This window comes from Condylostylus longicornis, unplaced genomic scaffold, assembly GCF_029603195.1.
Source record: "Condylostylus longicornis isolate FDR11 unplaced genomic scaffold, ASM2960319v2 ptg000040l, whole genome shotgun sequence".
Lineage (NCBI taxonomy): Eukaryota > Metazoa > Arthropoda > Insecta > Diptera > Dolichopodidae > Condylostylus > Condylostylus longicornis.
Window position 1 is genome coordinate 9269143 of NW_026578009.1, and position 16342 is coordinate 9285484.

Sequence of the window (16342 nt, forward strand, 5' to 3'; positions counted from 1 at the left end):
TAAATTTAATAAAATTTTTGGAACCTAGAATAAATGTGAAATTAATTCTCATTAAATTTTATTTAAATTTGTGAAATTAAAAATTTTTTCGTGCAGTATCTATTAACGATAGATATAGCCTAGGTGGTAGGCTTTATTAGGACAATTAAATAACCTAAAAGAGAATTAGTTTTATTCCGAAAATTTTGTTTGTCTTTAAAATTCCTCTTCCTCATCTTCTGTCACAATTTTTCACTATTTCTAATTTTACTCCTAATTTAACTTTAATTTTCGAATATTACTTCTTATATTTTTAATTCTAATTTGAAACAAATTATTAAATTTTTCAATTGTTGACCTACAATAGGATACTTATAATTAGCAACATAATATAAATGATATAATGCAAATAGTAAAACAACTAAATTTTCAATTTTCTATTTTTAATTTAAAAATTAAATAATTTTCAAAAATGTATCTACTGTATTTGTTAAACTATGTCAATTTGTAATAAGGACATTTTAAATTACACATATACATAGGTATTTCCTTAATTATATATTAATTTTGAAAGAGCAACAGCAACACAATATACCTGATATGAACGAGTAAAAATATTAACTTTCAAATAATTTAGGTAAAGCTTTTAAAGTTAAAATTTTCTACACTAAAATTAGCTCATATTTTCCAATTTACTATTAACAATATTTTATTTTATTGTTATATTAATGTATGTAGGTATTTATAGAAGAAGAAGAAAATCTACCGCAAAAATATCAAGATCTGATCTCAGTTCGGATTTCGTGAGAATTAAATTAAAAATTGAATAAAACAAAAGAAAAAATTATTTTTTAGATGGCATGAAAATTTTCTGCAAAAATTAAGTTTAAAGCTAACAATAATTATAATATGCTTTTCTGCCTTTGTTTATTTATATGTAAAGTTATTTGCGATTGTGCAGATTGAAAAATTTTTGTTTTTTTTTTAAGTATAAAGAGGGAAAATTTTTCAACTTGCGTTAACTATAATATTTAACAATATTTGGAGAGGAGCTTTTTAACTACATTGTACTAATATATGTATGTATATTGCGTTATTCAGTAGGGGTAGACCTAAGAGATGAGTCTTTTTTTTTATGTTGTCGTTTTCTTATTTTACATACATAATACCTATGTATGTTGTATTATGATTGTTGCATTTTTGCTTTTGGGCAAAATATTATATTACTTTTGCAAACTAAAAAAGCGAGAATATTAAGAAAAATAAAAATTTTTAATCATTTTTTTACTTTTTTAATTTTTATTTATTTTTTTCTTTTCTTTTTAGATGATTCAAGCACCTACCACTTAGCAGAATACTAGTACAAGTACAAATGGTACTGTAAATGTGTTTTAATTTTAATACCGCATAACAATAGCTTTTGGTTGCGATTTTTCTTTATTTTTTATATTGTAGTATATACTCTTAGTATAGTTAAACTTAAAAAAAAAAATAATAACAAAATTGTATTAATATTAAAAAAAGTATTGTATATGTATGTACGAAAATGAAATATATTTGTATACATGTAGTGTTATAAGCTTACCATATAAAAATTAAAAATTTTACAGTGTAATAATGAATTAAATCAAATCATATAAATAGCAGATGACAAATTTAAAACAACATCAGTCCTTTAGATAATTTCAATTTGAGAACCATTTTTGGGAATTTAAAAAAAATAATTTTTCAGTAAATCCTTTTAATTCTATAAAAATAAATTTAATAAATAAATAAATTTAAATTGTGAGTTAAATTTTTTTATATTTCGTTTAATTTTGAAATTGTAAAAAGAATTTTATTATATTAAGAAAAAGAGTTAAAAAAAAATAAATATTCAAATTAAATTCTAAAAAATTTAAGAAAAATAATAATATTTATATTAAATTAAAATTTATTAATACGAAAAAACATTTTTAATTATATAAGGAAATACAAGGATATTGGAAAAAAATAATTGTGAATAGTGTATTACAAAATAATTAGGATTTAAGGACAAAGAATAAAAGTGCAGAAAAAACTGAAAACTTAAATTTTTTATATTAAATTTTTAAGTTTAAATTTAAATAATTGAAATAAATAATATATTTTCTTTTAAATTCTCATATAAATGTTTCAATATCTAATCAAAGAGAAAAGACATAAAAAGGATAACAAATATTTAATAAATAATTTTAAATTAAATTTAATATTAATTTTGGTTTTTTATTAAATTCCAGGATATTTTTCAAAACGCAATAATAAATTTTTTAAAATTATCTTAATAACTGGAAATTGAAATTTAAAACGAAATCATTATGAATTTGAATATGAAATATTCATTTTTTACTGGTAAGACATTATTAATTTTAATTTTCATTATATTTTATATAAATAAATTATACACAATTTAAGCAGCTAAACTTGTTTAGATTAGAAATGTAATATTATACTGTCCTACACTGTACAATATTATATTGCATATATTTAGAAATGTGAAATTATTATTATTTATTAAAATTCACGTTATGTATTAATGTTTTCAAAAACAATTCATTTCTTTTCTTTTCATTTATTTCCTTTTTCTTGCTATATTAAAAATATTTTTGATTTCGAACTCATTTATCATAGAGGTTGTTAAATTCTTTTATTTGTGAAGAAAGGTTATATTTTAATATGTAGTATAATAAATTAAAGTACATATTCAAGAAGAAAACTTTTTTTAAGAAATGATTTATTTAAGAATTAATTTACTTATCGAGGAATTTATTGAATTTATTGAATTTATTCATATAAAGTACACAGTTAATTAGAATCGATTTGCGTAAAGTAAAAATGTAAATTGAGTCTTTGATCTTAAAATCATATTTCTAAATTTATTACATATTTAGAATTAATTCTTACATATTTAGAAAAAATTCTAATACCATTTTGAAACTTGTAAGTAATTTGAAAGCACAATTTCCATACTAAAGAAGGTAAATTAACAATATTCATACTAATAATATCGAATTATCTACAATAAGTAGATAATTCGAGTTTGCAAAAAAATTAAGAACTGCAGATATTGACTTGTACACAAATTTATCAAATAAATTAAACAAAGAAAACTCAGAATAGAAAATCATTAATATTTTTCTGAAATATTTTGTATTCAAGTACAAATTTTCCATATTATGTTAGCTAGTAGAATTTCAAACTCACTTCATTTGGTTGTTGCAGCTTGGCTTCTAAGTATATTAAGAAACAGTTGCCACCGTAGTTATTTTGGAATTTTAGTAACTTATAATTCTAAAAATCCAATTTTTCATCATAATTATTTATAAAGATCAAAATTTTACGATTTCGAACATTGTTAATCATTTTTATTTTATTTGAACACAAATAATAATGTGAGAAGGTACTTAATAAAATTGTCAAAAGTTTGATAATTATTTTAACTTGCGTATAAAAGTATATCGTAAATACACAAAGTCCTTTATTGTATATAAAGCTGCTTATTTCTTATATTTAAAAATTTATATTTAAAAGTTTCTTCTTATTTTACTTTTACTTAATCTTTTATTGTTAACCCAATATTTACTCTACAAAAATACTTAAGGTATATTTTATGTTCATTTAAAATTTATATATTTTTTAATTATTTTAATTTCACTTTTAAAGATTTACTTTTTTGCACGAATGTTTACATACCTTTTAAATACGAACAAAAATTTATACCTATAAGTAATAAACATTTATGGTACGCATATAATGCAAATTTTTTTAATTGCAATTTAATTTATTACTTAATTATAAAATACTAATTATTATGTTTCAATATTTTATGATTTTTAATATCCATCTGTACATTCCTTTTTTTTTTGCTTCTTCCTAAATTAATATGTGAAAAACTCGGCACACAGTTTATAGTAGTAATGGCAAGAATTCAAAATATTAACATTATTCCATACCGAATTTTTGAACACCTTTTTTTGGTAAAAACTCATATGGAGTTGATGACTACCTATTTGGTTTTTTTTTTGTAATTTTTTTGCATATACCAGCATTCGCTGTTAAACAGTATTTTATCTGTATTTAATTCATGTATTTTTAACTGGAAAAGATAATAAATAATATCGTGCTTGACACCGCACAACTCAAACTAAAGATGTTTGAATTTTTCTTTTTATATTTTATTAAATTTATATATTGATTGAATTATAATTTCGATTAATTCAAAGCAGTGTATATATGCGAATATATAATAATTATGTAATATCGAAAAAAATCAGAAAAGACAGAGGAATTGAAAAATACAAGAATGTCAATATTTTAGAATTAGAATCGAAATATTGTATTGTAAAATTTTAAAATTTAATGCTATGAAATTACTGTTTTGAAAAAACATTTGCAATAGATAAACTTTTTCTTAGGATTTTTATTATCATTATCAGACTAGTTGCTTAGACCAAGCATCCACTATCATTTAAAGTAACATTGCACGAAAGAGTAAATTCATGTTCCAATTTTACACTTATCTTCTGCCCTTACTTAAAGAGAGGAATTAACTGCTTTACGGTAAAAATTATCGTAACGATAAAAGTATCTAAAATTTATGCTTAGAAAATTAATTATTTATTATAAGGAGATATTTCTAGGATATCTCAATTCAATTTAAAATTCAAAATAATTGTAAAAGAATTGCTGACTATAAATAATGGCAAAAAATCAAAAATTTGGTTACATTATAACAATTTACCATATATTGTTAAAATGGACCAAGCTCCTTCCTAATTATCTCATTGAAGCTAAGTTTGTGTACATTATATTTTAAATTTACTTTAATTTTAGAAATTGAATTTGATTTAAATTTATGTGAGTGTTGCAATAAAAGAATTCTTGTATTTATATAAATACAAAAATTATAATAATTTCAAGCACCTACAATAATTCAATTAAACAAATATTCACTTTCATATTCAAAATTTTCAAAGAATCGAAAAGGAAAATTTTCGAACAAAATAAATCTTCTCGTATTCGGTAATTTAGTGTGGTGACAGTCGAATGAAGTGAAAATTTGTTTTTATATCATAAAACACATAATATTTGTGATAAAAAAAAATATTGTCATCGTTAATGTCCATGTTTCTCTCATCATTTCCATATGTTTTTATCATAACCTTTTGCTTTTTCCTTTTTCACTTTCCATGACAAATTTGAATCTGAAAAGCAGATTTACTTGCGATAACAAAAAAAATATTTCGTAAATTTTTTTTTCTTTATTTATTTTATAAATTATGTTGAAAATTGATTTATTGAGCACATTATAAAATGTTAATAATTTTTCAAGAATAAAAAACAAAAGTGAAAGAGAAGCGCTAAAGCGTAGAAAATATTTAACGCATCACATTATTCATATTAAACGTAAGGGAAACGATCTAAATTTAAGGAGTTTCTGATCAATGAAATTATAATCTTCCTTTCTTTTTCCTTAAAATTTGTGTTGTGAATTGCGGAAAATATCGTGATTCTTGTTTTAAGCCTATACTTAATCTTCTTTATTAAAACGTGCAACATATTAAATATCACACATTTTATATGTGTATGTATATATTTTAATAATTATTAATTGGTTCACGTATCATATTTTATTAAATAATTTCGATGAGAGACCAGAGAAATAACGTATATAAAAAATTTTAATCATGAACTTGACCCAATTTTTTAAGTGATTAGTTATCAAAAGAAAATTAATTATTTTGACATTATTGATCTTCTTTTTTTTTTTGAACTTTGTTTTTTTTTTTATACAAGGACAGGTATAGAAAGGACACTCCTTTTGTAATAGTATAGATTTTGAATATAAAATGCACATTGAATAAGAGCATGTCAAACAATATAAAAATAAATGGCGGAAAATTTATAAAGGGCACTGTATATATATAAATGTTCGTATTTTTGTTTAATGTTATAATAAAAACATACTATATGCACAATAGTTACAGGTCACATAAAAATTGCATAAAGAAATCATAAAAATTTCATAAAAAAATTAGAAAAATACATTTAAGAATGTAGCATGTGGCTTGGTGGAGCCTATATTTCAATTAAAGCAATTAAGTAATCGAAAAATTGTAGGTTCATAAAAAGTAAAAAAAAATAATTAATCAAAATTAGTTAAATTATTCAGTTTAAGGAAATGGACCCGTTTACAATAGGTTCAGCACTGTAACTATTGAATACATTATTTTTCTGAATCTTTTACTGAATCATATTTTACAAGAACTACATATAGTGTATGTAGATATATTGCAGTAGGTAACAAAAATTGTATTAATTTCAGTTTTCTCCAATAGTCCAAATTTACAAAAAAAAACCAAAAGTTTCGCTATATACTATGAATATTTGTACCGAAAATTAAATAGGCAAAATATGAAAGTAAAAAGTAAACCGGACTGTTATTTTTGTCATACCTTACATAATATACAAAAATTTAAACATAATGCAGATTTATGCGAATATAGGTACATTCCGAGCGAGAAAAATAGTGCGATTTTCTAAGTTGAGTTACTAACGATTTCATAAGTACACAGACATTTTTTAACGAAACGAAATCCTATAATGAAAACAAGTATTTTATTCTTTCGGTAACAAAATACTCACTTACATCTTATACAACAGCGGAAAACACACATGCATATTTGTATATAATGTGTATTATATCTAAATCTGAATTCTATAAGCCAAAAATCTTGAAAAATTAATTAGAAGAATGATGATATCTTGCATGTTTGTTATTTTTACTTTTTCCTCTTCTTCTTGACCGCCAACATTTTTTTCTCCTTTATTTTTTCTTATAATAATAATATTGTTTTTTTTTTTTTGTTTTAGAACCAAAGAACCGAAGATATTTTGCATTATTTTTATAAAAGATTGAATAATTTACGATTTTAATTTGTATTGTGTATATATACCAGCATACATACATGTAACGTAGTTTTATAAAGTGTTTATAGGATGCCCACCAGACTAAATCGAGAGTTTTAATTGTATTTTACACTATTTTCATTTTCTTGTTTTTCTTTTTTCTTTGTTTTCATTATTTAAAGTAAATGAAGTTTAATATCAATAGATTAGATAACAGTTTTAAAATTATGTATTGAGGTCTTGAGATTACCCTCTTTGTATAATGTTTAAATCGTTTAAATATACAAATATAAATGTGTTTGTGTACAGGGTCATTGTTTTCTGATTGTTTATAGTCAACCCATCTACATAGTGTATACAAACACATGTTAATATTCTCTAAAATAATAATATAGAAAGATAGGAAATTGTATAAATCATGATGAGATCGTTTAAGTATGTGGAAAAAAAAAATATGAAGTGGTCAGTATATAGACGACTGCAGCAATGTGTGTTTTCTGAAAAATGTTTTCAAACTCCAGAAAAACTTATTATTAATGTATTAATTGAATGAAATAATTATAAAATCACTCTTTACATACTTAATTCAAATTTTAAGAAAATAAGCGAATATGTGTCCGAAAACGGTTCCACTTTCTGGAATTTTTAAGAAATATCGTTATTTACTCTAAAATTACGCAAAATAAAAAAATTATAATCGAAAACCTGTTGGACTTAATATATTTCCAAAACAAAATTATGGAGATGCATGTATATTTGGTAAACTAAGTTATAGAAATAAAATCCGCTAAACAAAATTGAGATATGAGAGTGAACTGAAAGGAAGATCAATTATTAGTACAAAATAAATTATTTACGTTTCCCTAAAATATGAAGAAATGAATTTCTATTGAGAACTCGATTATGAAAAAATTGATGCGATCACAATACCATCCTTATTGTAGGCAATGTGTTCAATAGTAATCGTATTTTTTCCATATCACAACTACAAATTTTTATTTTTATCTTGAAAGTTTGTATAAATTTTTGTTCAAGAATTCTTGTACACAAAATTTTCTATCACATATGCATATTTTTTCCCTCCATTCTTATTTATGACCGTTGTAAAAGTTCAGATTTATTTCTTTCATTGATAATAATTTTTTTTTGTTTTTTTAGAAAATCTTTCAATTTTTTTTTTCAATTTTTCCTTAACATTTATTTTATGGCACATGTATATGTGTATGTAAAATACTTCATATGATTTTCTTTTAATGCCATTGACATTATTTTTCACTAAAATATTTTGTATGTATTTTAAAATTTATAAGTATAATACGCAAATTTCAAGTTAAATTAATCATAAAAATTTTTATTATGAAGTTTTGGTATTGTTAATTTCATTTAAAATGGTGTTTAATAAAACGATTAATTAAGATAACCTTTTTAAGTTGGTTAAAAATGAGAGAAAAACTAAAACAAAAAAAGAAATAGAACCAATTTTTAGCACTAATGAATTGCACATTCGAATTTTTTGCATATGTACATTCAAATACACAGTTAAAAAGTTAAATCAAATCAATTGTTTATAAAGTAGCACTTTTTCCTTGAATAAGCGAATAAAGACTGCTAAAAATAATCTACTACATTAATTAAATTCTTTATATGAAAATATGTCTATGGTATTTTAAATTATTGCATACATTTAGGATGAGGAAAAGTAAAAATTGAAAGAACCGTTAACATAATGGTCGAATTCGACGTTAAGTGATTTAAAATAAGTAATCCAATTTTTTGATGGCATGGAATTTCCACTAGACTTTTGCTTTTATATAACTTTAAAAGCTTGCAGTTTCTAAAATAAAGTGCACCGAAAATTAAAATTTTAAGAATTTCGATTGGCGATAACTTGGGAGGTGATGGAAGTGCAAACAAAATTAAAACTATTTAATATCATCTGCCGGCTGCTAAAATTTTAGAACTCCATAACTTACTTGCTAGTAGAAAAATAATACCAAAAATTTAAAAAAAAATGTGTTTCAGATAATGATTAATTTCAACGACCATTTCGTCATTTTAATGCTTTAATTATACAGCATAGATTTCTGCGTTTGCTTTTTTTATGGTTTCAATACAATCAAAATAATCAAAAACTTTCGGTTTGGATTTCCATAACTTGTAGTGGCGAGATATATGTAGATAAAATTTTTCAAAGATTAGCTTATATTGATTAGCCGTGGTTAACATCTATTGCAGGGAAAAAATTTAATTACCGCTCTGAATTCTCTGAATTGAAAATTAAGTTTTACAAAAATTTACAACAATTTAAATTTTCTTACAACTTTTTGTATTTTATAATTTTTGTAAAAAAAAAATAGTTAAGAATTTAAGCAAATGACAACTACAAACGGATACAACGAAACAACATAAACGTCAATAATTTTTTTACACTATTTTAATTTAATTTTAATTACCAATCATTCTAAATATTTTGAATTGATGATGAGTTACTAGTGAGATGATTAATGAATAAGTGAAAATAAAAATTACAATTTCATTTTATTTGAATTTACAAAAATTTTTTCTCATTTTCACATTAAAAAATTTTTGAAAATTCAATTGAAACCATAACTGTTAACTGTTAAATGAGCAATTAAGTGCTATCATGTGCTATCAAATATCAATTACAAAGGAACAGCTTTCTTCTATATATTTTTAAACAAAATATCAAAGGTACTTGAGTCAAATATTTTGGGTATTCTTTCTTTAATATGAAAAAATTTCGAGTATAATAAATTTCAAATACGTTAACCTATAATAAATTAATTGAATTATTGTAAAGTTAAATAATCATAATATTTTTTTTTAATATTATTGTGTTAACATTTTAAAAAACACTTGACTTTGATTTATTAATTCTCATATTTATTATCAATTATAATATTCAATTAATTATTAACCTTTTATTATAAATGCCTTATTCTGTTAACATTTAAATTATTATGATATTATAAAAAATAAAAAATCGATTAAAATCTATTGAAAAAATTTGATGTGAAATGCACTTTAGAAAATCTAAGTGTATTATTAAATTTATTTTATTTTTTATTTTTTTATTTATTAAAAGTACATGCATAATTAAAAGAACAATACAATGTCGATTACCTTGATGATATTGTTAAGTAACATTAAGATCAGAAAAATGTACTTAGTAATCAATTACATATTATTTTCTATATTCACATATATGAAGTTGCAAGTACCTATACATAATCGATTTCGTCTCATAAAATTTCTTGAATATAGTAAAATTATTATTAACAGTTTCTATTATGGTGATCTATTCAAAAATTGTATATATATTTTAAATGCATAATTATTCGAATAAATTATATAAAGAATTCTTGTATATTTTTAAATACTTAATGGCACCCTAAAACAAAATATGTGTGAAATTAATATACGTAGACATTATGTGTAAATATTTTGTATACAATTTTAAAAATTAACAATTGATAATTAATTTTTATTATTTAAAATAAATATTTCCTTATTACGTATATATAATTTTAAAATTAACTTTATACTTATATTAAATTTGAGATCATTTTGTATTTAATTTGATATATGTATAGTTTATACATAATATTATACCAGATTATTGTTCTACTGCGGCATTTCGACTTAATATGATTTATTCAACTAGGTGTTATTTATAACGTATACGAATTACTAGCTGTTATTACACGTTAGTGGCCATTAAAAAAATAATAGACCAGCAAGAATAGTGAAATATACTTTATATTAAGCAGAAATGTACTTGGATGATTTTATTTTTTAATATTGATAAAATACAATATGTGTAAACATATTTGCGAATAATTTGAATGACGTGAATCCTATACGTCCCTTTTGAAATTTTGATCTCCAACTCCTCCCGAATTATCGGCTCTTGAAATTGCGGTGCCTTATATACAAGCAAGCTTTTCCTAATTTCTATAAATGCAGAAAGCTAAAGGTAAATGCCATAAAACCAAATATATAATTATTTTTGTTTATTAATTAGAGATTTAAAAACTTGTCCATTGTGTTAGCGCCTTTTTCAATTTTTTTTTCGTTCATCCTAATTGTATGCAATTATTTGAAATATATTGGATTATGATTGAAAGTATATAAAAACTTAAATACAGTCAAACATGCTTAATATCAACCCTGTCTAATACCACAATTTCGTTATACATTCATAAAGTTTTTAACAAGAAAAATCTCCATATACTTTTATACATAATCGAACTCACTTAATGGAAACTTTCTTAAAATCACATAAATTAAAAAATTAGAATTATTAAATTTCGCTTGCTTAAAATCACAAAATTGATATTTGGCAAGAAAACATTACAAAAAAATCTAGAGAAACTTTTCTTACTTTTTTAAACTAAAAGTGTAAATCTTTTTGTTTACGACATTACGACATTTACATTCTTTTGGAATGTACCCTTTAAAATAGTTGTTAATTACGATTTATAGTTGTCATTGTTTTCAGTTTTTCTATCTGTTTAAATATTTGTCAGTTAAAAACGTTTTCAACTATTTTAATAATTTTTCTAAATTAATTTCACATAATATGAATTTATTCGCGCACTGCTTATTTTAACAACTCATTTAAAATCACAAATTCTGGGACATTGTTCTATGTTATATCAAGCATGTTCGACTGTAATGTAAGGTTATTTCTAAAAACATTTTTTTTTTTCGTTTGTTCAATGGAAATGTGCTACTTCACAAGCCAATTGTTTGACATAAGCTTATTTTTAAGTTCTTCTGCTACATATTTTATTTAACATTTTCGTTTTTAAATTTATTTGAGAAATATTTAATATTAAATCATTTTAAATAACTTGTTTTAAGAACAAAATAATTTGCTTAATATATTTTATCTAAAATCATTTTCATCTTTATTGCTAATTTAAACAAAAATAAATAAATTTATACAACATTTAGTTCGAAATTAAATTGTGTTTAAAAGAAAATTTATTTCAAATTATTAAAATTATGCAAAAGAAAATATTATAAACATAAATAAGTCAAAATCATCTCGAAATTTTTCAATATGGTGTTTAAGAAGATTTTGAAATCCGTTCTATTCCGAACACTAATTATGCTCGAATAGATTTCAAAAATTTATTCTTAAATTTCATTAATTAATTTAATGTTTCTATTGTTTTAATAGAAACATTAAATTTTGTTTTTATTTTTTTCTTTTTGTTAATTAAGTTAAATAATAAAATATTTTCAAGAAAATTTGCTTGCTTATTTATAATAATTAAATTTTTTTTTTAATTAAATGTTTACAATATTTGTGAGATTCTATTGTTATTTGAAATTATACCGGCTTAAAATAAAGAACTTTTTAACAAAGAAGCATTAGTTTAGTAACATTAAATGTGATTCGTATATAAAGTTTAAATAAAACAAAATTCTTCATTGTGTGCATAAATGCAATTGAAATCAAACCATATACCTTTATGGTAATAATTATAAAATTAAAAACAAATAATAAATTTCTCTCACATTTGAATCTGAATGTCAATAACTTTAGAATCTTTGTTTTGCCGGTAATATATTAACTTTTTATTAAATACTACTAATACAATTAGTATTAATACTAGTACATACAACTAGTATTAATACTGGTACATACAAATAGTATTAATATTACTTGCAATTAGTTTTATAAATAATCTGCAAAATAAATACATTTTTCGACTTCTGGAATTACTGCAATAATACTTATTATTACCAAAGTTTAATCTTCTAATAGAAGTGTGAATAGATAATGGGTCTCTGTCAGTCAACTTGCCTGTCAAGTTACTATAATTTACTATCAGCTATATTAAGATTTTATTAAACATTATTTAACATGGAAACACTCAAAAGCAAAATTATTTCTATTAAAACTAAATTTGCATTCTAAACATAAATTTTCATAAACACGCTTTTGAACTTCAACTCTTTTGTTTCACTTTAGAGAATTAAATTGTAGTCACAATTTTTCTTTAAATTTAAAATTTTGCATTATTATCTGAGATCCAATAATAGTGGTTGGAACTAATAAATCCAAGAGTTAAGAAAAGTTACTTCTCTTTACTGTATGTACTTATTATGAGATTCTTACATAAAATCTTGTCCATTTTCTCTCAAATTTTCATATTTTTTAAATATCAAACCAAAATTATCAAGACACATCTTTAAATAAATTTTTTAAATGCTCACAAACACACATGCGTTATGTTTTAATAATATTTTTAAAATTTTATTAGATTTTTCAAGCTGGTTTTTCAGTAGTAATGAAATATAATTAAAATATTTCGCATATTTTTTCAATATTTTACTTTAATATTTCAAGTACAATAATATTTTTAAAACAATAAGAAATTAAATTACAGCTTAAAATAATTCTCAAAGTTAATAAAATTAAATAAATACAATAATTTATTAAAGTAAAAAATAATTTCTTATTTTGCAGTTATTCTTCTTGCATTAAGCCATTTGTGCCAGGTGAGTACACGTATACTAACTAAGCAGTAAACTTTTAATATTTCACACAAATACCGTTTCATATTAAAAACTCAATAAACTTAAAGTTCTTGACATGGTTATTAAAGTTTTTATTGCACTTGAAATTCTGTATTAATTCAATCTAGTTGTTTTTTTTTATATTAAATATATTTTTATCTATTTTAATTAACCAGGGCCAAAGTAATGGTTATAATTACGATCGTCCACAAGGTTTACCGGTTGGAGGAACTCCCACTCGACCTGGATTTCCTGGTTCTGTAGGTAGCAGTTTTCCGGGTACAGCTACAACACCAGCTTTTGGGGGTTATCCATCAGGACCATCTCCAGCTCCAGGAAGACCAGGATTTGGTGGCCCTGGATCAACAGGTACTCCCGGTTTTCCAAGTAGACCAGGTTAGTTCTAATAAATTTGATTTTTAAATACGTTGTTTCATTTTATATTTCAATGAAAATTATTTAAAGGAATCAGCGCAGATACACCAGTTGGTCCAGCATTTACTGGACCATCAACCGGTTTTCCAACAGGGTCAGGTAGTTCATTACCAGGTGGTTCAAGACCAGGTACAGGTATTCGTCCAACTCCAGCATTTCCTGGTGTTATTGGACGTCCGGGAACAGCTCCTGGAACATCTTTTGGAGGTGGAACTGGATTGGGTAACGATGATGGATCGTATCCTGATGGTGATTATTCAGCTATCCCTGGCACTCCTGGTATTGATTATCCAATTTTCTCTGATATTCCTCAAACTTCGTTCGATTGTAACCAACAACAATATCCTGGTTATTATGCCGATGTTGAAACACAATGCCAAGTCTTTCATATTTGTGCTTTAAATAAAACTTTTGATTTCTTATGCCCAAATGGAACAATTTTCTCTCAAGAAACACTTGTATGTGTATGGTGGAATCAATTCGATTGCGGATCAGCTCCAGCATTATATCCTAATAACGCCTTCATTTATGATTATACACAAACTGGACGGCCACCACAGCAAGGTGGACCACAAGGCGGAGGTTTCGTAGGTCAACCAGGTTCAACAGGAGGAGCTGGAGGAATTGGTGGTGTCACGCAAAGACCAGGAGCCGGCACTGGTTTCCCTGGATCACGGCCTGGAGTTAGACCACCAACTGGACCAGGAGCAGGATACCCAGCTGCCCCAACTGGACCAGCTGGATTCCCAGGAACAGGTATTGGTACTACAGGTGGATTTCCGGGTGCCGGTACTGGAGCACCAGCAGGATTTCCAGGAGCAGGACCTGGCTCCGCAGGTGGTTTCCCGACAGGTCCAGGTACATCCCCAACACCAGGAGGATTTCCCGGATCAACTGCTAGTGGATTTCCAACTGGACCATCAACAGCCGGTGGTGGTGGCGTTACACCAGCAACTGGATTTGGAACAACTGTTAGACCAGGAGCCGGAGGATTTCCAGCAATTCAAGGAGACACAGGTTTCATCGGTGGCGGTCCAGCAGTTACTCCACAAGCTCCTAACAGAGAATATTTGCCACCCAGAAGAACTTGAAAGCGTACAGGAAATGATTAGAAGTCTTAAATTAGATAATGAAGAAAATTAATCTTTTTTCCTATATACATAAAACAACGTACATCCTTTTAACACAACTACACATACAAACACAAATGTAAAATACAGATTTTAAACCTCTTCACAGATTTTAAACATGTTTCCTTTAAATTGTCGTTAAATTTCATTATAGTTTTTAAGATTAACGTTAACATTCCAACTGTACAGTAGAAGAATAACAATTTAATTTGTTTATTTATGAAATAAGTGAGCTGACTGCAAGTCAGTTTATACTTTTAAAAATATTTTCTGTCGCTTTTACAATCACAGCTTCTAATTAAAATATTATTTTAAGTTTTTTTTTTTTTGTAATAATTTTCTTTGTAATTTTATATTTTATTTAAAATATTTATAGAATTAAATAAATATTTTTATGGCCATGTAAAAATTCGATTAATATTTTTAAGAATTATTTAATTACTTTTTATATATTATATAAATTAACTTGCAAATTTCATTAATGAATATAAATTAATATATTATTTGTAAATTTTAAAATAATGTAAGATATAAAATGTACATTCAAAAATGAAATAAAATTTCTCTAGAATTGTATAAAATATTGAAATTTCATTTGTGGTTACAAAATTGACTATTCAACTCTAATTTTATTACTTATTAAAATACTCAAAAATTTTGAAGGAAATATTTGAAAACTATATTTTAAATAAATATTTTTAATTAATTATTGATAAGTGAGCAGAACATGGCGTGTTTCAATGACTTTAGTTTGATAATTCTTATTTGATGTTAAATTAGGAGGAGTTTGCTAATTAAGAACATACATACCTATTTCCCATTTGTTAGAAAACTATAATTATTTTTTAAGTTTTTGCAGGGCCATCAGGAACTTCTCCCAATTCTAATTTAGAAATTTCAAAAAAATAATATTTGATTTCCTAAATACAAGGAAATTTCTTATAATCAGTGGTTTTAGCGGATTAATAGGATCAAACTTAATATTATCATTAATATTTAAATATATTTTATGCCATACAGCATTGTAATTTAAAAAACAACAAATACGCACTGTTTAAACGATTAACAAATAATAAAATTACAATAAAGAATAAAAGTTCTGATCATTAGTACGGTTACTATTGTAACTATTGTAACAAAGTCATATAAATGCACACCTTTTAACTATAACCTTTTTTTTCTTAAATACTTAAAGGTCATTAAATTAAATCTTTGTGTACAAATAAAATAAGTTGTTAAGATAAATTAAAAAAAAGGCTTCTACTTCTTCTGTTCCCAATCTTTGTATGTTCTACTTTTTACATTTCCAAGTACAT

At 24.0% G+C, this 16342-nt stretch overlaps 1 protein-coding gene across 1 annotated transcript; it reads left to right on the plus strand.

Moving 5' to 3' along the window:
* The first annotated feature begins 1657 nt into the window (after nt 1-1657).
* Nucleotides 1658-15491, plus strand: LOC129609714 (collagen alpha-1(IV) chain). The gene is made up of 5 exons (XM_055521824.1): nt 1658-1764; nt 2238-2349; nt 13412-13443; nt 13638-13857; nt 13927-15491. Exons 2-5 carry the CDS (start codon nt 2316-2318, stop codon nt 14985-14987), a joined length of 1347 nt encoding a protein of 448 aa, XP_055377799.1. The 5' UTR covers nt 1658-1764; nt 2238-2315; the 3' UTR covers nt 14988-15491.
* Nucleotides 15492-16342: the final 851 nt, after the last annotated feature.

Bases quoted from the DNA above. Each gene is read 5' to 3' on its own strand.
- LOC129609714 (XM_055521824.1), top strand. From the start codon at position 2,316: ATGAATTTGAATATGAAATATTCATTTTTTACTG. The intron at 2,350-13,411 runs GTAAGACATTAT...CTTATTTTGCAG, and splicing joins GAAATATTCATTTTTTACTG to TTATTCTTCTTGCATTAAGC. The intron at 13,444-13,637 runs GTGAGTACACGT...TTAATTAACCAG, and splicing joins CATTAAGCCATTTGTGCCAG to GGCCAAAGTAATGGTTATAA.